Source organism: Sciurus carolinensis, chromosome 7 (assembly GCF_902686445.1).
Source record: "Sciurus carolinensis chromosome 7, mSciCar1.2, whole genome shotgun sequence".
Classification (NCBI taxonomy): Eukaryota; Metazoa; Chordata; class Mammalia; order Rodentia; family Sciuridae; genus Sciurus; species Sciurus carolinensis.
In genome coordinates this window covers 130,360,361-130,382,031 of record NC_062219.1, presented here as the reverse complement: position 1 = coordinate 130,382,031, position 21,671 = coordinate 130,360,361, and the positions used below count along the sequence as shown (strand labels likewise).

The 21,671-nt window shown below is 46.7% G+C and overlaps 5 protein-coding genes across 6 annotated transcripts; 2 read left to right on the top strand and 3 right to left on the bottom strand.

Annotated features, from left to right (window-relative positions):
• Positions 1-889: 889 nt before the first annotated feature.
• Positions 890-1,464, bottom strand: LOC124988215 (histone H2A type 1-J). Its single transcript, XM_047557490.1, has one exon. It carries the CDS (start codon positions 1,455-1,457, stop codon positions 1,071-1,073), a length of 387 nt encoding a protein of 128 aa, XP_047413446.1. The 5' UTR covers positions 1,458-1,464; the 3' UTR covers positions 890-1,070.
• Positions 1,465-1,748: 284 nt separating this feature from the next.
• Positions 1,749-9,981, top strand: LOC124988220 (histone H2B type 1-K). Its single transcript, XM_047557494.1, has 2 exons — positions 1,749-2,149; positions 8,443-9,981. Exon 1 carries the CDS (start codon positions 1,760-1,762, stop codon positions 2,138-2,140), a length of 381 nt encoding a protein of 126 aa, XP_047413450.1. The 5' UTR covers positions 1,749-1,759; the 3' UTR covers positions 2,141-2,149; positions 8,443-9,981.
• Positions 6,231-8,531, bottom strand: LOC124988223 (histone H4). The gene has a single exon (XM_047557498.1). The coding sequence runs from the start codon at positions 8,126-8,128 to the stop codon at positions 7,817-7,819; it is 312 nt and encodes a 103-aa protein (XP_047413454.1). The 5' UTR covers positions 8,129-8,531; the 3' UTR covers positions 6,231-7,816.
• A 2,198-nt stretch (positions 9,982-12,179) lies between the features above and the next one.
• On the bottom strand, positions 12,180-13,096 carry LOC124988212 (histone H2A type 1-E). The gene has a single exon (XM_047557487.1). It carries the CDS (start codon positions 13,030-13,032, stop codon positions 12,640-12,642), a length of 393 nt encoding a protein of 130 aa, XP_047413443.1. The 5' UTR covers positions 13,033-13,096; the 3' UTR covers positions 12,180-12,639.
• Positions 13,097-13,324: 228 nt separating this feature from the next.
• Positions 13,325-21,150, top strand: LOC124988219 (histone H2B type 1-K). Of its 2 annotated transcripts, XR_007109384.1 has the most exons (3): positions 15,443-15,685; positions 18,753-18,925; positions 20,222-21,150. XR_007109384.1 is itself a non-coding variant. In XM_047557493.1 (2 exons), exon 1 carries the CDS (start codon positions 13,325-13,327, stop codon positions 13,703-13,705), a length of 381 nt encoding a protein of 126 aa, XP_047413449.1. In that variant the 3' UTR covers positions 13,706-13,708; positions 20,222-21,150. The 2 variants fall into 2 exon arrangements, 1 of the variants encoding a protein (XP_047413449.1); XM_047557493.1 differs by lacking the exons at positions 15,443-15,685; positions 18,753-18,925 and adding an exon at positions 13,325-13,708.
• Positions 21,151-21,671: the final 521 nt, after the last annotated feature.

The window sequence follows — 21,671 nt, the reverse complement described above, 5'->3', positions numbered from 1 at the left end:
GTTACTCCATCACCATATTTTCCTTGTATTTTATCATCATTTTTTCAACAGGCTTCTGCAAGTAAAGATGGGAATAGCAGATAAATCTGGTTGTACATTTAATTGTAAACTGTCCTAGTCAATCTTTTAGTTTGTGAACCACATGACAAATACTATTTTTAAGGCACACTCTTTAAAAAGCTTGGATTCCATACTTTTTGGCTATTTTGTGTTATTGAAACTTTAAGTCTCAGGGTTGCTACTGCTTGACTGCTTATCCACATTCACTTGCTTTACACAGCCCTGTTTGGGCTCCTCTCCCTCTGCTCCACCCCAACTTGCTTTCACTTCACAGCCTCATAAGCCTGTTAAGCTGTTCCCACCCACAAAATGTCAGACCCAAGGCCCTTGCATTCAGTTCCTCTTCCTGAAACACTCAAGCCCTGATAGGCCTGCCTTGTTTCAGTGTAAGAATCTCGAGTAACACCTCAAATTCATTTTGGTGCTTATTTGCAACGGTAGGTCCCTTTATGCTTTGTAGCACAATGGATATTTTTTGGGTACGCACCAGCTGGAATGCTGCACCTTGACAAGCTTATCTTCTCCACCTGGAAACAATCCCCATGGAGGCAAAATTTCCAGGTTGCATTATTCTGAGCTACTGAGAAACAAGAATGCATTTCAAGTAAGACCAAGGGGTGACTAACTGGGGATTTAGGTGTCTATTTTTTGACCAATGTATCAACTTCTAGTTTACAGGAGGATTGAAGCAATTAGCGGAATGTGAATTCCAACTTCTGTAAAGTTATCCTTTAACTAGTTCAGGTAAAGCAGGTGACTCTTATTTCAAGACCAAATTGCTCAGTTTACTTTTAGATAGTCTATACATTCCAGAAGCATTTGAAGATTTTATTATGCCGGTTACTCCTGCTGGGAGTACAACTTCCAGCCTCTGGGAGTTACCCTCCTAAGAGAATTGCCTCTTACAAGTGCTATGTGACAAAAGGGCAGGTTGTGTGCAACAGCTTTTTCCAGAACAGCTTAGGGTGGCTCTGAAAAGAGCCTTTGTTTGGCGGTATTCCCAACCTCACTTATTTGGTCTTGTGGTGGCTCTCGGTCTTCTTGGGCAGCAGCACGGCCTGGATGTTGGGCAGGACACCGCCCTGCGCGATGGTCACACGGCCCAGCAGCTTGTTGAGCTCCTCGTCGTTGCGGATGGCCAGCTGCAGGTGGCGCGGGATGATGCGCGTCTTCTTGTTGTCGCGGGCCGCATTGCCCGCCAGCTCCAGGATCTCGGCCGTCAGGTACTCCAGCACCGCCGCCAGGTAGACCGGCGCGCCGGCCCCGACCCGCTCGGCGTAGTTGCCCTTGCGCAGCAGGCGGTGCACCCGGCCCACCGGGAACTGCAGCCCAGCGCGGGAAGAGCGCGTCTTGGCCTTGGCGCGCGCCTTGCCGCCCTGCTTGCCACGTCCAGACATAACTAACCCTGCAACCAACAGTACAAGGTTCTAAGGCCGAGCACGCAAAACAGTACACTTTATAACCACTATTGGGCGCGAAAAAGAAGACTTGTCATTGGGTGAAATTGTAGTTTCGTTTCAACCAATAGAAAATCGATTCAGAGTTTCCGCATTCTGATTGGGCAAAACCAACCTCTGACGTCCATCTGAATAACCACCAATCAAAGACAGACTTTCACTTCACCTTATTTGCGTTTAGAACTCTATATAAAGCCACGCTGCGCCTAGCTTCTTCGTTTTGCAGTCTTTGCTCGCCAGCCATGCCTGAGCCAGCCAAGTCCGCTCCCGCCCCGAAGAAGGGCTCCAAGAAGGCGGTGACCAAGGCGCAGAAAAAGGACGGCAAGAAGCGCAAGCGCAGCCGCAAGGAGAGCTACTCGGTGTACGTGTACAAGGTGCTGAAGCAGGTGCACCCCGACACCGGCATCTCATCCAAGGCCATGGGCATCATGAACTCGTTCGTCAACGACATCTTCGAGCGCATCGCGGGCGAGGCGTCGCGCCTGGCGCACTACAACAAGCGCTCGACCATCACGTCGCGGGAGATCCAGACTGCCGTGCGCCTGCTGCTGCCCGGGGAGCTGGCCAAGCACGCCGTGTCCGAGGGCACCAAGGCCGTCACCAAGTACACCAGCGCCAAGTGAATGTGCCACGTAAGCGTCTTTGCACCAACCCCAAAGGCTCTTTTAAGAGCCACTTACATTGTAAATATCAGAACTGCAAACACGTGGTCAGGTCTTTGTTTCTCCAAACTTTAAGCGTTAGACGCTCTCCAATGCGGAGAGGCTGTGGCTAGGATGGTGTCTGACTACCTGCACACGTGGCACCTCATAACCTGGATTTGCAGGGAGCTTCACCGTAGTCTTGGGTCTTGATGTGGCTTTTTGCGTGGTCCTCCACACCGGTAGTCACTTAGTTTAGTAACAGGGTTTGGGGTTTTCTGAGTGCACTCTTGTTAAGCAGTTGTTTCGGGCAGTGTTATCCCAAGAATTAGAACGACGGGAGTTGAGTTGCCTGGACTAGGGACTTACTCTTTTTCAAATTTTAAGTTTTCCAGTTGGAGCTTGACCAGGCCACGTGGGTCAGTATTACATGGGAGCACCAGGCGGCTAATTTCTGCAAAGGCCTGGGGAGGAGTTCCCTCAGAGACGGAACCGCCAGGGTCACAGAGGCCTGGTGGCCAATTCCAGACAACTGAACGTTCACAGGTTCGATTGACCATTTCATTTGACGAACATCAGGAGGTTCATAGGACTCTTGACGGGGAAATCAGGATTTCAGAGAGGAGACAATGGAACAGCAAAAGCGGAAGTTAGGAGGGATGAAGTGCCTGGCCAGGGTCTGAGCAGCCTGCTTGTTTGGCTCGGATGGAGGCCACTGGGCCACGTGTGCAATAGTGGACAGCCTGGAGCCAAAGGAAAGAAGGCTGGTGAGTTTTAAACCGGGTTGTGACCCGGCCAGGTCTGTAACTCAAGTGGAGCAGGTTTCCTGAAACGGGTATGCAGGCATTTTCCCTACTCCTGTTCCAAGGGTTCTCTGAATTGCCTGCTTTCATGAGAGTGCGTTGGGGATTAACGGCCTGTATGTTCACTGTTCACCCAGGTCTTATCCTATCAGATTAATGGGCTGCATTAATATCTCAAGTATGTCAAGTGACTTTCAACAGTGCTTATCAACATTCCAAGCACGTGTGTGTGTGTGTGTGTCTGTGACATGTCATCATCTGAGGGAGGTGTTCACATTTTCACATGCGGAAAGTCACCTACAAAGAGGTGGAAGAAATGTCTTTTTCAAAGAGTAAAGGCATAAGCAGTGGAAAGGCAGAGCAGTACCTCAAGCCGGGAGAGGTGTGGGTGCAACTTGAACTTCTGCAGACTGGTTTCCCCACCAGGACGTCTTTGGACAGCAAAAGCTGTCTTAACTCCTAGGCTGATGGGAGACAACTACCAGAGTAATGCACTGCTTGTTCAGATTTCAAGGGAAAGAATGAGATGCGTAAGAGAATACTTGCATCACATTAGCTCATTTTCTCCAATGAATATTCAGGCCCTAGCTATGTAGGATTTCGGTAGCTTGACTAAAATACACCAATGGTGATGATGGACTCTACCTACAAGGGATATTTTACTATTAGTTTTTTGTTGTTGTTGTTTTTGTTTTTGGCCTGGACTGTTAATGGTATTCTGCTGTCATTAATACCAGGCTTACAACCATTTTTGCAAAAGATATATCTTGATTTTACAACTTTACAAAATTTTACAAGTTTACTTGCAGACTTTGTTGCTCCTGTTCCAAAATTCTGGAAGTGCATTGTATTTTCATAGAAAGCCTGGATGAAAGTGTAGCCATAACTTTCACCAGCATCTCTTTTCTCATTTTTTTTTTTTTAAAGGGGGGGAAAGAGTATTTTCTTTCACAATAAAGAAAAGTCAACAGGATGTTCTTCAAAGCTACAAATATACTTTTTAGAATAGTAAATATCTCTATTAGCAGCATGATGCCAGTTGGCTGTGGAGTGGTCTGGGCCTGGGTCACTGTCTCGGCAAGAGCAGGAAGGTGGGCAAAAGGCAGCAGCTTCTGCAGGCTACAAGGACTGCCCCACCGCCCCTTATGTGGCTCTGTCCTCGGGTTGCCGCCTGTTCTGGTCTGAGGCCCCATGAGGCTGCCACCTTAACAATCTGAGAAAGCAAGGAGGGCCAGGGCCAGGCAGGGCTTATGTAGTCACGTGGCTCCTGCAGAATAGCTGCCTGTTGGATCCATCCTCTCCAGCTGAAGAGCCAGCTGGCTGCAATGCCAACGGCCAGGGAAAGTTCAGTCATAGCGAGAGCATGAGAGACCCCCTCAGAGGGGCAGTGACCTGAGCTGAAACCATTCATCTCAGTGCCCATGACCAAAGCCTCTGGCCTAAATTAACTGGATCCAAAACCAGAGCACGTAGAACATGACCCTGACCTGCCATCAGTCCGAGGAGGGGTTCGTGTGTGTTTAAAAATAAAAGGCGTGGCTCTGTGACTTGGTCGACTTGTTACTTGGACAGAACAATCCTTGGGCTCAGCTGTGATCCTTTCTTTCCCATGGCTCCCCAGGATGCCCTCTGACAAGCAGAAAGAATGAATCACATAATGTTGGGTCATGTGAGAGTGGGGGGACTATCTAATTAAAGTGACCATTTATTGAGCATCTACTATTGCCAGATTCTGTGCTAGGTGCTTCTGATACATCAGTTCACTTGAAGTGGTCCCCTCCTGTACTTCACTGGATGAAGATGGACTCTTGGAGCCATAGTGCTGGGGTTCAAATCTTGGTTCTGCTGATCACTGGCTTGAGACTTCAGACCAGTTACCTCACCTTGTTAGATTAGTTTCCTTGTCTATGAAGTGGGATGAAAATCTGCTTAATCCTACAGGGTCCCAGCCCATGGTCCCGAACCTGGGCCGGCTGCCGGGGTCATATGCTGCAACTCAGTCCTCTCTCTTTTCTCATTCTTTTCATCTGGATCTCATTTTGTTTCTCTGGATAGCTTCGAAGTTAACAGCTAGAAGGAATCACAAAAGGAATCACAAAATGAAGATCAATATTCTTTCACAAGTAGCAAAGTTGATGCACAGGGCTTAAATAGTTTTCTCAAATTGCTAGAGGTAGAACAAGGTTCTGGCATGGCCTGGTTTCTCCCTACTGTACCTGGTATGTAGGTCATTTCTTCTTTAGACAAATATATATTAACTTAATTTAGAACAGAAATAAGACTACTTGTGTTTTTATAATGTCTTAAATTATCAAACAGTGAAGTGTGTTTAAATATCTTCTAAAATTATTTTGTCATGAGTAGGTCATGCTTTTGAACAATTGTGTGTGATTGAGCCATAGCAATTCAATCTGGAAATTGTTACAGCGTCTGAATAACACCAAGGGTTACTGCTCCAGGTTCTCAGAGACTGCGGGAAACCCAGAGAAGCTTGGTAGTGGAGACACAGAAGTTTATTTAAACCTGGTTAGCCACTTAGCAATCAGATATTTAGTCTATTTTGTGTATTTGAGTCTAGAAGTTAAAGAATCAAAAGACCAAGAAAATAGGATGACTTTAGTCCTTGCATAGCAGGGAAAAACTTAGGCATGATTTACTCAGAGTACTTAGACACAGGACAAATTCCACAGCTCTGTGCCCATGATAAGTGTAATGTGTCAGTGCTTTCTTGACATTGCCTTAGAGATCTGAGTAGAAGCGAAAGACTTAACCTCCATCTTCAGGAACATTAAGTGGAGGAAGAAACTTGATCTTCATTTTATTCTCCCAGTTCTCTGAACTAGGACTTTTTTTGGGTATGTGAATTATTTGTATATTTGGGCCTGAAAGCTTAAAGCTAGTTTGTTACTCTAATATGCACTGCCCAGTAGAAAAGCAATGTAAGATACATACACACACACACGCACTCACACACGTATATTTTTGTAGCACCCATATTTTTAAAAAGGTAAAAAATTAAATTAATCTTAATATCCATTTGACCCAGTGTGTTATTTCAGCATATACAGAATTTATTAAATGGATCTTTCTTGTATTCATCACATAGCTTTTTTTCAAGACTTCAAAATATAGAGTATATTTTTCACTTTCATAGTACATAAATTCTAGAATTTTCATGGAATTCTTGGTTTGTATTTAGTTCTTTTATTTATAGTTGAATTGTTCAGATTTCTGAACCTAAGTTGTCTGAAGTATGCTTGCATGTTATCTAAACACAATCCAGCCCCCATGTAAAGATGAAAACTAAATGAAATACATAAACATCAATTTTTTTTTTTTTTTTGGTAAGTCATATACCACTCTTCACTACTAGTGCTATGACATTTAAGAAGACCTGACCCTTGGGGCCCTACTGATTGGGTGACGGACCTTCACCAGTTCCTAGTGTTTCCTAGGACAGTGTTCAGTCCAGGGGGCCTGGAACATGACCGCTGCTGGGTCGGGGACACTGGCAGCCATGATTCAGCAGTGGCATGACCACCTCCAGACACAAAATAGAGACGCCCTTCTCAGGCAGGCCCACAACCCGAAGGCTAGAATCACCCTTTCAAATTGGGTAGTGCCTGGCAGGCCTCATACCTGTCCTGATTCCCGATCACCCACCATAGGACAGGCACCAAGACTGTTCCTGATGGCTTTTCTGTATACTGAGTGTGGTTCAGAATGCCACAGTTTAAGTCACAGATAAACAATACTTGTGACTTCATTTGATTATATTTTTATAAATGATAATAAATCGCAAGAATTACACGATAATCCATGTGAGGCATTTAACATTTTTGACACTTTCAATACTTCCTAAGCATTATTTCTCTCAATTTTACCATTTTCATTTGCCTCTCAACTCCTTGCAGATTTTAGGCATAGAAAGATCAATTTATTGTGAGATCTTCCTCAGTTCCTTCTTAATGCTATTCTTAGCTTATTTACAAAACCCTATTGTCAATCTAAGTCAAATGTCAAGCTAAGGCATCTGATGCCTGCAGCTTTGTAGTGGTTAAGGGGATGGGGCTGATTGGCTAGCCACAAATGAAAAGGCACTATTCAAATTCCATGAAGAATGCAACATTAATTTTTATATACCAACACATCACATCTGAAATCGAGGCACGGCATGAATGTGCTTGCCAAGTGCTGAGAAAGGTCAAAGTTCAGACTACATCAATATTCAAACCGAGTAAGAAACTAGAAAATCAAAACTTTAGTGGACATCTCTATTAAGAGCCCCCAAATAATAAAGCAAATAGTCCTATGAACAATGCAATTTAAATGTCACTCAACCAATCATTAGTGACTAAAAAATCTAGTCTTGATCTGAGCAAGTGAAGACAGGAGTCCTCTCGAAGGTCACTGGTGGCACGAGAACACTGCTTGGGTGTCCTCTCCACTCACGCTGCCTTGCCCCGCAGCTCCGCCTGGCGTCAGAGTGCACCGCCAGCGGGGTCTGCACGCTGGGAACGAGCGCGAACGCAGGGACAGGGGTGGCGGGCGCAGCACGTGTGCCCAGACCGTCGGCGCAGCCGGGGCGACTGATCCCCCCACCGCGGCTAGCCCCAGGCTGACCTCCACCCAGCGGGGACGTCAGGCTGCTTACAGGGTAGTGTCGGGGCACTGGACGGCTGAGGCTGGCCGCAGGGAGCCAGGCCTGCGGCCCCTGCGCCTCCGCCCGGAGCACCCGGCATTCCCCGTCAAGGGCGGGCCAAGAGCGGAGCAGGGATCGTCGCTGCAGCTCCTTCACAGAGGACGTGGGGCCCTGAAAAGGGCCTTTCACCGAAGGACCGGCCGCGAGGCCAGCTCAGCCGCCGAAGCCGTAGAGCGTGCGGCCCTGGCGCTTGAGCGCGTAGACCACGTCCATGGCCGTGACCGTCTTGCGCTTGGCGTGCTCCGTGTAGGTGACGGCGTCGCGGATCACGTTCTCCAGGAAGACCTTGAGCACCCCGCGCGTCTCCTCGTAGATGAGGCCGGAGATGCGCTTGACGCCGCCGCGGCGGGCCAGGCGGCGGATGGCGGGCTTGGTGATGCCCTGGATGTTGTCGCGCAGCACCTTACGGTGGCGCTTGGCGCCGCCCTTGCCCAGGCCTTTGCCTCCTTTGCCGCGGCCCGACATTTTGTCACCACAACCACGAGCGACGGAATGCCCTGCCGGGTGGGAGGCGCCTTTTATGGGTCAACCGTGCGGACCGGAGTGAGAACCGGAAGCGGGGTGGCGGGAAGGCCCTGGGGTCGGGGGAGGGACCGTGCACGGCGCGCCCGCGGCGCTGCAATTTGCTTCCGGTTTTGGTCTTCAGAAGCCAGTCTGTTTCGCTCCTTTTTTCTTTTGATGTAATTCCCGCCCCATCCCCAGACAACAGCACGTCCCCGTTGTCGAGGACGGATGGCAGGGGGACGAAACGCGGGACCATTCTCTTCTTTCCTCTGCAGGCTGCGCGCGTCGTCGGCAGTGCGTGCAGAGACTGCGGTGCTGCTGAGGTTTCGGCCTCCCTGTGCGCTGGGAGTGGGCGCCACGGGCCAGCCTCTTAGGAACCGAATGGGTGGACGCATAAAATGCAGAATTCTAAGCTGTTTTAGGTTGTGTTACCAAAGTGTCTTTCGGCAAGGGTAGACCTGTTTTCATGGATTCCAACAGCGATTCCTGTTGTGCCTACGACTTTACCAATGCTGCATAGAACCATTTAAAAAGCCTGACCCATTGGATTTTATTTCTTGTAAAGAGATTTTTTTTAAGTTAACCAGCTCGTCAATCAGTGCAATATATTAAATATTTCCCTTCTAGATTTGAGGAATTATTTTACAATATATTGAATATTTCGCTTATATTGCTTCTTAAATTTATGTCTCACTGATTAGTCTCTGTGTAGTGCTGGAGTATTATAATTATTTGTTTAACATTGAAGAATATTTTAGTATTTGACCCTAATTCCCATTTACATGATCATTCAAAATAATTTTATATTATTGTCGCCATTTATTCATTTTGAAATTATAAATCATTCAGTTGCAATGATGAAATATTTTAGGATTTTGTTTGAAACTGTTAAATCTATACTTATTAGGGTGAATTTGTTGCCTTTGAAATGCTGAAAACTCCCAACTTCAAAAATACTGAATCTCAAGGTTTTTAAATGTGTCACAGTAGGTTTTTTTTTGATATGTAATTAAAAAATTTAAAAAAAATCTTGCATAATTATAAGAGCTATTATATTCATTAATGAATAAGTAGTTCACTAATGAATTAATAAGTAATGCCTCTCTTGCCCTCCAGTTTTATTGGGGTTGGGCAGGTGGAGGGGTCCTAGGGAAGTTTCTGGAGGCCCTGCCCAGATCAACTTTTTGTTTTTTGACTGCAGGATGACATAAGAGTTTCAAGTCCCCACTGCCATGACAACTCTTGGTCACTTTGGCCCTTGCTGTTTGGTTCTAACTGGAATCTTACCGATTCTATGGTTAGGAGGAATTATCTTTCTGAGTTCTGGGATCTGGACTGTGAAAGAGTCACAAAAGTCTCCCCCTTCAGAGTAACTTGGGTTCCTCCTATCAACATTATTTTAGGCCTGCATCTTTCCTGCAGCTGACAGGCAGTTCCTTGAGGAATGTCACACTTCCTGTCCACTTAAGACAGGCAGGGCTGCAGGCGAATTGCTTCTTGAAAAAGAAAATGGGCGGAGGTCAGCACAGTAGGCCCAGTTTGAATGATTCCTTAACCCCAGGTTCCCACCACTCCTAGACAGGGTCTGTCTGTCACCTATCATGGAGACATTTTAACCACTTCTTCCAACAGAACCTTGCAATTTCTTGTTACTACAGGACTTTTCTACTACCCTTTAATGAGAGATCCTTTAGAGAAATTTGCATTACAATATTTTCTTTTTCTTTCTTTCTTTTGTTTTTTGTTTTGGTACCAGGGATTGAACACCATGGCACTCAATCACTGAGCCACATCTCCAGCCCTTTTTATTTCTTCTTGAGAGGGGAATTGCTTAGGGCTCACTAAATTGCTGAGGCGACTTTGTACTTAAGATCCTCCTGCCTCAGTCTCTTGAGCCACCGAGATTACAGGTGTGCAACATATAGTATATTCATAGTATTACACTTAATTTCATAACTAAAAAGTAAGTAAATGATAGTAAACTTAAAACAAAATAATTGAGATTTTCCTGTACTTATTGCAATAAAAACAAAAATTGCTGAACACTTTTAGAAAAACAAAACACAATTGACTCAACCAATAATAATAACCAAATTCCACATAAATGATACATAAGAGGTACATCACATAAGTAAATTGAGCAAGCTAGTTTAAGGGCAAATATATGTTAAAAATAAGAGGTTTAATTTTCTTTTACAAATAAGAAACTTTCCTCTACTCAATATTTCTAGCATTTTCAAATGTATGGAAATCCTTTTAATTTGTCCTCAAACCTAGGAATGTTTTTTCAAGAGTCATCTCTTCAAAACAAGTGATTAACAAGGAATATAACTCTATATTTTCCCAGTTTCCAGGTGAAGATGGTCCTAACCAGCTGTCGCCTGCCCCCTAATTGAGACCAACTTAATGCAGCTCCATAAAAGACTGGTTCCTCTGCCTTTGCAATCTGTTTATGAGATCATCTGTGATGAGTGTCTCACACTTGTTCAATGTTTATTCAAAAATAAAGTTTTTCCGTTTGTTGGGGGAGTTTTTGAATTTCATTATATTCGCCCAATATTAACTGGAACACATTCTAAAGCTGTTACTTCAAAAAGTAGTTTCCATCAACAGGAAGCCTCTGTCCTTACCTGTTTTCAAAAGTTTTCGTATAGCAAGTCTTAAGGGCAGCAAAGAGAATGAAGGTACTTTGGATGGTGTATAGGAAAATGGGGTGGGAGGGGTAGGAGAAGGAAAGATAGTAGATAGACAGTGTTACCCTATGTACATGTATGATTACATAAATGGTGTGAAATCTACATCATGTACAATCACAGAAATAAAAAGTTGAACCCCATTTGAGTACGATGAATCAAAATGCAGTTGGTAAAAATAAAAAAGATTTTAATAATAAAAAAAAGGCAGCAATGGATGGTAAAAGGGTGGCAGAATGTGCCACCACGAAGTATCCCACCTTAGCACCGGGATTATTTTGAAAGGAAGGCAATTAAAACAACAGGTGCAAGAAGTGCTTTCTGGTCTCCCCTTTCTTATCCTGAAAGGGGAGTCAGGCCAGCATGGACAGGCAGTTGAGGCCAGATCTTGTCCATGTTCCTGTCCTCCGTTAGCCTCCCCACACTTGGTTGCTTTTCCACTCTAAACCTTGCTTCTGAGTTTCAATTCCTCATGATTCTCCCTTGTCTCATAAACTTGCATGCTCTTCTGTTAATTTGTCTTGTTTCTCAGACCCCAGTCACTAAGCCCTACTGGGGTAGAAGTAAAATTTTACCTCCCTTGCAATGGATGTCTGAAAAGCCTGTCACATTCTTTATTTCTGAGCATTATAGCCAGAAGTTTTTGACCTTTCTACAAACATCCAGAATTACTTAAAAAATGTGATCCTTTTCAGGCTTTTTTTCTAACAGGACAAATATCCAGATGAACTTAGTTTTTAAGTCAAGGTTATTTCCCTTGAATTCTCACATTCTTTCATACTACAAAACAAATCTGCAGCAAACTTTGTTACATTTGTAAAATACATCCTGTACCTCACCACTGCATATTATTAATCTTTATTAAACTAGTAAGGTGGAAAACATTCAAGGACAGAACAATTGAATACTGAATAAAATTGTTACACAGCCTCTAAAAATTCTCCCAAAAGGCCAAGTATTTTAATTTTGAGGGGCCATGAGTGCCTATCATTGCTGGATTATCATTACCACTTCTAGTTCACAAAATCATATTTATACTAAATTGAAAAGTGGGTTAAATACATGAAATAGAACGAGAATACTTATGAAATGTTGATGTACAAGTGTCTAAGAAAACCAATAGGAAGGTTTCAAGGAAAAATTAAACAGTGGGGCAGGCCGACCGAACTTTTCAATCTGACTCAGATGCCACAATGCCCATTTTAAGGGCACACATCTGCAGCTGGGGTGGGTGGGGAAAGGGGAGTGCTCCGCAGCCCTTTTTTTTTTTTTTTTTTTTTTTTTTTTTTTTTTTTTTTTTTTTTTTTTGCGGTGCTGGGGATTGAACCCAGGGCCTTGTGCTTGCAAGGCAAGCACTCTACCAACTGACCTATATCCCTAGCCCTCCGCAGCGCTTGAGAGGAAAACACGCGCGCGGCTGACATGAGTTAGCACACGCACATCAAGCACTTTGCTGACCCCGAGAGGTGTTGGGAGCGACGGTGACTCGCACTTGGATGGCACAGGTAGCCTTGACTGCCTTCCCCAGCGCGACCACAAGCTCTCGGCCGAACACCCGCTTCTGGGTCAGCAGCTCAGGCCTCTGTAAGGGGTTGCCTGCTGGGTCTCTAGCCGTGGGGTCCAGTTGTGCAGTGAGGCCCCTGTGCCAAATTAGCCGGGGAAAGGAACCCTAACTTCTGACACCACTTGACCAGTGTTCAGTTCTTTCTGCGAAAAGATGGGCGGCCCTGAAAAGAGCCTTTAGTTTGGACTCGGTTCCTTGCGAGGTGATCCACGGCATTATTTGCCCTTGGCCTTGTGGTGGCTCTCGGTCTTCTTGGGCAGCAGCACCGCCTGGATGTTGGGCAGGACACCGCCCTGAGCGATGGTCACACGGCCCAACAGCTTGTTGAGCTCCTCGTCGTTGCGGATGGCCAGCTGCAGGTGGCGCGGGATGATGCGCGTCTTCTTGTTGTCGCGGGCCGCGTTGCCCGCCAGCTCCAGGATCTCAGCAGTCAGGTACTCCAGCACCGCCGCCAGGTAGACCGGCGCGCCGGCCCCGACCCGCTCGGCATAATTGCCCTTGCGCAGCAGGCGGTGCACCCGGCCCACCGGGAACTGTAGCCCGGCGCGAGACGAGCGCGTCTTGGCCTTAGCGCGCGCCTTACCGCCCTGCTTGCCGCGTCCAGACATAATAAAGAGATCTGTGTCTTCACGACAAACAGCCGACACGAGTGAGCAATGGTTTCATGTTTTATAGTCATTACTAGGCAAGAAAAAGGAGACTTCTCATTGGTTCAAATTGTAACTTCGTTACAACCAATAGAAAAGCGGCTTCAAAATTTCCGCATTCTGATTGGGCAAAACAACCATGAATAACCACCAATCAGAGACAGGCTTTCACTCCACCTTATTTGCGTTTAAAGCTCTATATAAAGCCACGCTGCACGTAGCTTCCTCGTTTTGCAGTCTTTGCTCGCCAGCCATGCCTGAGCCAGCCAAGTCCGCTCCCGCCCCGAAGAAGGGCTCCAAGAAGGCGGTGACCAAGGCGCAGAAGAAGGACGGCAAGAAGCGCAAGCGCAGCCGCAAGGAGAGCTACTCGGTGTATGTGTACAAGGTGCTGAAGCAGGTGCACCCCGACACCGGTATCTCGTCCAAGGCCATGGGCATCATGAACTCGTTTGTCAACGACATCTTCGAGCGCATCGCGGGCGAGGCGTCGCGCCTGGCGCACTACAACAAGCGCTCGACCATCACGTCGCGGGAGATCCAGACGGCCGTGCGCCTGCTGCTGCCCGGGGAGCTGGCCAAGCACGCCGTGTCCGAAGGTACCAAGGCCGTCACCAAGTACACCAGCGCCAAGTAACCAGTGAGTCGGTATCTACATCCCTAACGGCTCTTTTCAGAGCCACCCACTCACTCTTTTGAAAGAGCTGCTGCTGCTTGTTTGCCATCTCCGTCTCATGTTCTCTAATCACCCCTTTCGTCTCCCGCTGATGGGCTCTGGTCAACCACCAGCTAAGCGAGCGATGCAATTACAGGTTTTAGGTGGAAGCTGGTTCCCGCACTCTGGTGCCAGGGCCCCGCCTGGGTGGGTTGGACGCTGCCGGCTTGCGCGGGCTGCGCGCTCGCTTTGAATTTCCCGGGGCAGCCGGGTCTCTTTCTGCAGGTTCTGATTGGCTGCGGCCATCTGGGGCCTTCGGGCGGGAAGCGTCCCGACTCGGTGGGGAACCAGTAATTCGGGTTTTCCACGGAATCTTGAGGACGAAGCTGAGTTTGGGAACGTCCTCTCTGTTCTTGCGGTCAGGACGCTGCGGGACCAAAGGGCGGGGGGAGGCGGAGGCCTGGGAAGGTCAGACTCACTAGATGAGTCGGTTTCAGTTTCAAAGCTCTCTTTGGAATTTTAAGTTGTCCCTGAAGTCGGGGAAAACAAGTCACGCCATACAGGTCTTAGGCACAGTCACCTACGTTCCGATTTTTAGACAACTAGTCCATGTTACGTGTCTGGTACAGTGTTCGGGGTCTTCCCTTAGGACTAGTTTCTGGTTTACAAAAAGTAGCTTTACGTAAGTTAGTATCTGTTTTATCCATGTGAGTAAATCTAGTAGGTTAATAAGGAAGAAAGCATTTTTTTTGTCAGTTCTGAAATAAGCTCATCTCACGTTGAACCTTCTGCCGGTTCTTCAAAGCCCACCTGAACATCTTACCTGCTGGGCATCCAGCCTTTGGAAACCGCCACGTGCCGCATTCGCAGGTGTCTTTTTGGAATCTCTCTGTCTCTATCGTTTCCCCACAGAATGGACTCATGGTACCAAAAGGGAAGGGGGGAAAACTCTCTTTATGCATCACCTTTCCATCCGTCCCCCATCTGTCCCCCATCCATCCATCCATCCCCACCCATCCGTCCCCCATCCATCACCCATCCATCTGTCCCCCACCTGTCCCCCATCCATCACCCATCCATCTGTCCCCCACCTGTCCCCCATTCATCACCCATCCATCTGTCCCCCACCCACCACCCATCCATCCATCCATCTACACACAGTCTCATGACAGGTACACTTGTTGCTCGCAGTACCTGGAGCTATTGGCGGGTTCTTCCAGTTACCACAAACCAGACTGTTGTCCATCTGCACGCAGCACAAAGTGAAATAGAAGCAGCTGCTCTCAAGGTACTCTTTTTCAAGCTGTATCAAATGATTTTTCCTTTTTCTCCTATGCTTATATTCCTTTTAAACAATTATTGAAATCAAAGTACCCATTATCCTGGACAGATAGAAATATAAAGTCCTTTGGAAGTGTCTTTCTAGATTTTGATGTTATACAGATAGCTATTATTAAAGCATCACCTTTGATATGATCATTTCATAGTATACATTTTCCTTAAATTTGTTTTTGATGATCTATGAAAAACATCGATTTAATAATAACAATATTTTGAAAACTGTCCATTGATTTTGGATGACTTATTCTAAGCTTTAATTTTGGAGTGTCACTTTTCTGGATTCTATTCCCAAATTTCGAATAAGCAACCCTGTTTAGAGTCAGCATTGCATCAAGGCTGTATTTACATTCTGCACATGAGAGTGGAGTGGGATTTTGAATCTCAATTTTAAAGATAAGGATTCCTGTAGACCTTCTTTCGTGTTATTAATGGTTCCCTTGGTTGTCACAAATGCATCTGGCTTGCTTATTGTAGAAATGGTATTAAACATGTGCCACTAGGAATCCAGAGGGGCATGTCTGTGCTTCCCTTCCTTACTTGGACCTCATCAGATTCGTGACACTGATGTCCACGTACACCAGCACCCATCATAAGGTGGAAGCCACCCAAGACCCAGCCTGAGTAAGTACTGAAGGAGGAAAGCGCTCGGCCCAGTAGAGCAAGCTCATGGTCTAATTGTTTCTGCTTCTCCAGTGTGGTTATGCTTTTTAATTTCCATGTAACTTGAGTTTTCTATGAAGAATTAACAAAGTCTGAAACTTGGCCTTGCCACTTGCTAGAAGCAATGACAAATTGCTCTCTTTGGGACCCTCCTCCCCCCCCAATTTTAAAAACAGGATGTGGTAGAATGTCTTGTGAGCAAGTCCGGGTATAGTCAGCCATTCCAGAGAGCTGATGTGCTGACCCCAGCAGCAACCTCATAGCAGGGGCAAAGGTCACGGATGCCGCGGGGTGCGTCCTCCCGAGATGGGGAGGACGGAGCTGCTGCCTGATTACCTTCTCTGGAAGGAGTCTGACCTCACCCTGCTCTAAGTGGACTTCCGTGCAGGGGGGTGTCTGGATGGATAAGGATTTGAAGCCTGCCAAAATGCAGGTTTGTTGACTATAAGTTTCGGGGAAGAGGGAGGTGGATGACCTTCTAGAGGATAAGAATAGTGCCCCAGGCGGATGTTAACACAGGCTCACTCTTCAGTGATCAGACCCCACGTAGATGCTGGGGTCACTTTTCCTAAACTACACACTTCCAAACATGCTGTGAGCCAGGAGGCCAGGGTGGCAAAGGCAAAGATGATGTGACAGCTCTACCGAGTGCCCGAGCTCGCCGCCTGAGTGTCCCATGTGCAGAGCTTAGATTCTTGGACTCCGAGTATTTGTCGGAATAAGTCAGGAATTTGTCATCATGGGATCGCTACTTCCTCCCGCTTTGGATGTGCTTCACTTCTCTTACGCTGTTGCTGGCAAGACCATCTGTGAAGCCATTAAGTACTTCATAGCTTGCATCTCACGCCCAGCTCCATTTCTATACATTAATGGCGAAAAGCAAGACGATGGCTGGGTGACCGTGGGATTCAGCCGTCTTTTTTGCAGTGCTGAGGGTGGAGCCCAGGGCCTCACACAAGTACCAAGCTCTGGGCCAAGACTCCAGTCTCCTCGGTGGTCTTGACAAGTACCACATCCCTCCTAAGTGCAAGCCCCTCCATTTGTGGAAGTCTCCGTTGAAGGGGCGCCTCGGACTTCAGCGACCCATGGGAGTGCGGTTCAGCTGGATGTTGGGTATGCGGGGAATAGTGATCAGGAAGGTGCAGTTTCTGCAGCCGCCCAAGCGGGAGCTGAAAATCTGAGACAAATGGAGCCGTCCCTCATTTTGTACTTGTTCCTGACTCAGAAGCTTGTTTTTTATCTTGGCATCTCAGGGATCTCTCTGCTGTTTTTGGTTTTAGAAAAGGAGGAATATGTCTAACAGTGGTCACAGAACTGACTCAGATTTTACTGATTTACCAGAAATGGTTTATTTTTATATTAAGTCAAAGCAATTTTGATTATATTTCTTAGATGGCTTAAGAAAGCTGTAGAGGGAGCTGGGCCTTTTGACTCCTGCTCCCCAGCTTTCTGGTTTTGTCTGGGTCGGTCCCTCCTTAATGAGACAGGTGAAGAGCGGTGACAGAGACAAATGCTGTCAGCAACACTCCTGGAAAGCTGGCCAGCCCAGGTGCCTCAGACTCCTCAACTAAGATCTGAACCTGAACGGCACTGAGGACGTTACTGTGGACTCTGTGAATGTTCAACACCGTTTGGAGAAGTCTTAGAAATTGGTAACTTGGTGCAGTGACTTCTGAACAGCTGACTCGTGGAAAATCGTCCTGTCCCCCTGTGTGTCCTCCTTGGATACTTCATGTGACGTCTGTCCTTTAACTCATCTCTGCACACAGCCTTCATCACTGAGGAAAGTCCATAGACTGCATTCCTGCCCACACTCCTTCTTCTACCAGATTCCCTTTCCTTTCTCTTCTCTTTCCCTATGTTTCATAATCAGAATAGCAAAACTGTCAGATCCTTTAGTATTTTGCCTGTGTATACAGGAAATAAGTGACTTTTATTTTATATGGCATTAAGATGTTCAGATTAAAAGTTTCAATTATAAATTTATAGACATTAAGAATCCTTTTAACCTAAATCTGAATGGAAAATAAATTTATTGGGTTCTATTTTTTTTCTTTTTAAAAAGCAAAAACCTTTTTCCCAACATTTGTCAAAGAAATAGCCTAAAAGCAATGACAGTCTATGATCAGTGAGATTTCACCCATACTGTAGTCTTCTTTATGGTTTGATGTGAGGTGTCCCCCAAAACTCATGAATGCAGGAATGCTCAGAGGTGAAAGGGCTGGATGGTGAGAGCTGTGACCCAAGCAGACCGTCCTAGCTCGAGTGGCCTGGTGGTAACTGCGAGGTGGGTTGTGGCTGGAGGAGGCTGGTCCCTGGTGACCTGCCCTGCCTCTTCCCTGTGGTCAGGATGTGCTGCCTCCTCTTAACCCAGAGCAATGGAGTAGGCCATCCGTGGACAGAGACCTCTGAAACCGTAAGCCCAAGTACACTTTTCTGATTTTAAGAACAATTTCTAAGTTGGTCATTTTGGGCACAGTTATGAAAAGCTAATTAACATAGTCTCTCAATTCCTTTTCAAAAGAGCAAACATGGCTGCTTGGAGGTCTGGGTAAGTGTTATGGATTAAATATATTTAAGAGGAAGAGGATCCAAACACCATGTGTGGACCCAGGGTAATCCACACTCAGACAAAGTCATTGTGGAATGATATTTGATGCAATTGGAGAGTTCTTTTTTTTAAGGACTAGGTATTGGGTAATGTTACAAATCTTTTAAATTTTCTTAAGTGAGATCGTATTGTGTTTCTTTACAGCCATGACTATTAGGTTGCTTATGAAAATATTCATGATGGAAATGACATTTGGGATTTGTTCACACCCCCACCCGTCCAATGTGGGCTGGGTAATGAAACAACAGGGTCACTATGTTGGTAATCAAAGCATGTGCGTCCAGCACTTGGAAGTACAGTGGTCTCTGTGCTTTAGCATAACTTACACTTCAGTTTTCCCATAACCCCCGTTTGAACCGCCCCCAAAATAAAGAAATGCTGCCCAATCGATGAACATGTTTCTGTTTTGGTTTGCAGTAAAGCCATGTTGAAAGGAACCAAGCATTGGTGCAGAGAAATTCCCGCCCCTGAGCTAAGGGAGCCACAGGAAGAGACTTGGATCTGGCCGCAGCTCAGGGAGGAGCTGGCCGATCTGCCCCCTCAGTCCCGAGGACATTCAGGGACATGTCGCCATCTTGTGACCCTTTAGGGTAATGCAGCTGAGAGTTTGTTTTTATGGTTCCCATCAGTCATTTCATTAGCTGGGGTTTAATAATTGCACACATGAAGAACATAGTTAATTCCATTCCCATCTGCCTCATTCCCCACCTACCTGATGAGGATGCTTTCCTTGGTCACACTCTGGCTGGGCGCTTCTCCGCCCTTCTGACTAGGCCCCTGCTTTGGCCTCTAAAGACCGGAGCAGACACTACTGTAATCCCTAACAGCTCAAGACTGCCTCCTGGGAATGGCCAGTGCCCTCCAGCACCTGTCTGAGAAAACTCCACCGAGGCCGCCTTTACTCTGTTCCAAGCAGCTTCTGAAATCAGGGCTCCTGGTCCCTGGCTCTGTGCTGGGGCCTTGGCAGCAAGTGTGAGGGCCAATTTGCAAACGATGGGTCTCCCTGTGCTCACACCCACTTCCATTTCTGCTTCTTGACTCTGCTCCTGCCGGGGCCATTCCTTGGGACCCTTGTTCTCTTGTTAAAGCCCCTGGCGCCTCTGCACTCCTCTGCTGTGGTCTTAAAGTGACCTCCCTTTCACTGCGTTGACTCGCCTCTGCTGTGTTCATCTTCCACATACTACAAAGAGCCACATCTATTAGTTTCCTGCCTACCCATCTGAAATGTTTGTTGTACAGAGACAAATATGCCCATGTGGGTTCCTTCCGCCCTTTGATTCAGTGGGCTGGGCCTCGTGTTCCTCACAGCTCTGCCTGTTGCTTTCCTCACCCCTAGCTCCGAGCCCTTCCTGTTGGCAGGTGCAGCGACCACAGCTCTCGGGCCTTCCCCCGTGACCTGAGGAGGGACCCGCTTCCCAGCCCGTGGCTCATCTTTGAGGGGAAGGGCCTGTGGGTTCCTCCTTGGGCTGCCCAGAGCTGAGCGAGCCAGGACCGTGGTGGGGTGGTTGGGTTGCTCTTGGCTTCCTGGGTGGGACCTCTTCTCTGTAAGGAAGCCCAGGTCCTGACACCAGGAGCCCATGCTGTCAGCTAACCTTTGCCTGTTGCTCCTGCTCCGCCCCGTCTGCCTTTCCTGTCCCTGTTCTCTTCTTTCCTCACAATATTTACCAAGATCTGACATCTGTGTTCTTTACTTGTTTGTTGGCTTGTTAGCTTCACCTTCCCACCTCCACCCTGCATAGGTTCCTTGATCCCTGGCATTGCGAGAGCTCCATCACTGTGACATTTTGGTGCTCGGAGAGTCTTGGGCCAAGCTAGTGAGGTAATATTCCTCCCTTCTGCTGTTGACAGCTGGGATATACTTAAAGAGCTTCCTTCACTTCCTTCAGGGGATGATCCAGAAGATCAAACAAGAATCCTCATTCCTCGTGGCCCTTCTGTGAGTGTTTCTGGTGGAATTCCCAGTTTTCACTCTTGGAAAAAACAAAACAAACATTTTGTGGAAGCTCAGATGTCTTCTTTTCCTAAACGTTTTTCATTAATGATCATTGGTAGCAGTATTTACTTTCTTGTCATTTGCCAAATAAGGCAGGAGACACATGGTGTCTCTTGAAGTTGTGCCTGCCCTCCCATCTGAGGCTTGAACTCCGGACTCACAGGCTGGTCATTGTGACAGGCAGGAAATTGTTCCCAGTTTCCCTTCTCAGCTATCTGGACTTCCATTTCTTCTGCAAAAGAAACACTGGCTTCTAAGGACGTCTCCCCAAGAGTTGACAAGGCTTCTGCTGTTACTTATGCTTAGAAGGACACCGTTCTGGGGTCCACACCGGCCGCCATGCCTGCTTCCCCAGGGCGGGACAGTAATCTGGTCTTCTGGGCAAGGACAGCCGTGCTCATCTGTTGCCTAGTCGTTTTGTCTTCTCTTCCGGTTGTCTTTGTGCCTCCAGGAAACCCATTTGCTCTTCGCTGTCGGAAGTCTCCTCTCTGGCTGTGCTGCAGAGGGCCTAGTCCCCAGCACGGGAGGAACACTGGCCGCCTGACTCCTCGCCTTCACGCTGCACCTGCAGCCGGGTGGCCTGAGAGCGTCTCTTCAGCATGCCCACTGAGGACCTCGCGGGGCTGACTGTCACCACCCGGGCAGGGCTCTCCGGTGCTGACCCGAGTCCTTCTTGTTGTTCTGGTAGACCCAAAGCACTGTTTTTGCAGATATAAATCTTATCATCTTTACTGTAGAGATAAAGCTGAGAATCAAAGAATAATAACTTCTATTTCTTATGTTTCTTTTTTCAAATTAAGACTTTTTTTGATTAAAATAAAGTTTTATTGGTGCATTATAATTGTACATGTTAGTGGGATTCATTGTTACATATTCTTAAATGCACAAAACACAAATTGGTCAATGTCAATCCCCAGTACCTTCCCTTTCCCTCCCCATAATCTACTTCCTTTACATACAGTCTCCACGTATGAGAAGAAAACATAAACCCTTTAACTTTTGTTTGACTTACTTTGCTTAACAAAAATGGTCTCTAGTTCCATCCATCTTCCTGAAAATGACATAATTTTATTTTTCTTTAGTACTGAATAAAACTTCATGGGTTACCACATTTTCTTTATGCATTTATCTGTTGATGGACACCTAGGCTGCTTCCACAGCTTGGCTTTAGTGAGTTGTGTTCTATAAACATGGGCATGTATCACTGCAGTCTGATGACTTGAACTCCTCAGGATAAATGCCAGACGTGGTTCAGCTGCTTATGTGGTGGCTCCATGCCTAGATTTTGAGGAGCCTCCACTGATTTCCATAGTGGTTGCCCTAATGTGACATTGCACCAACGG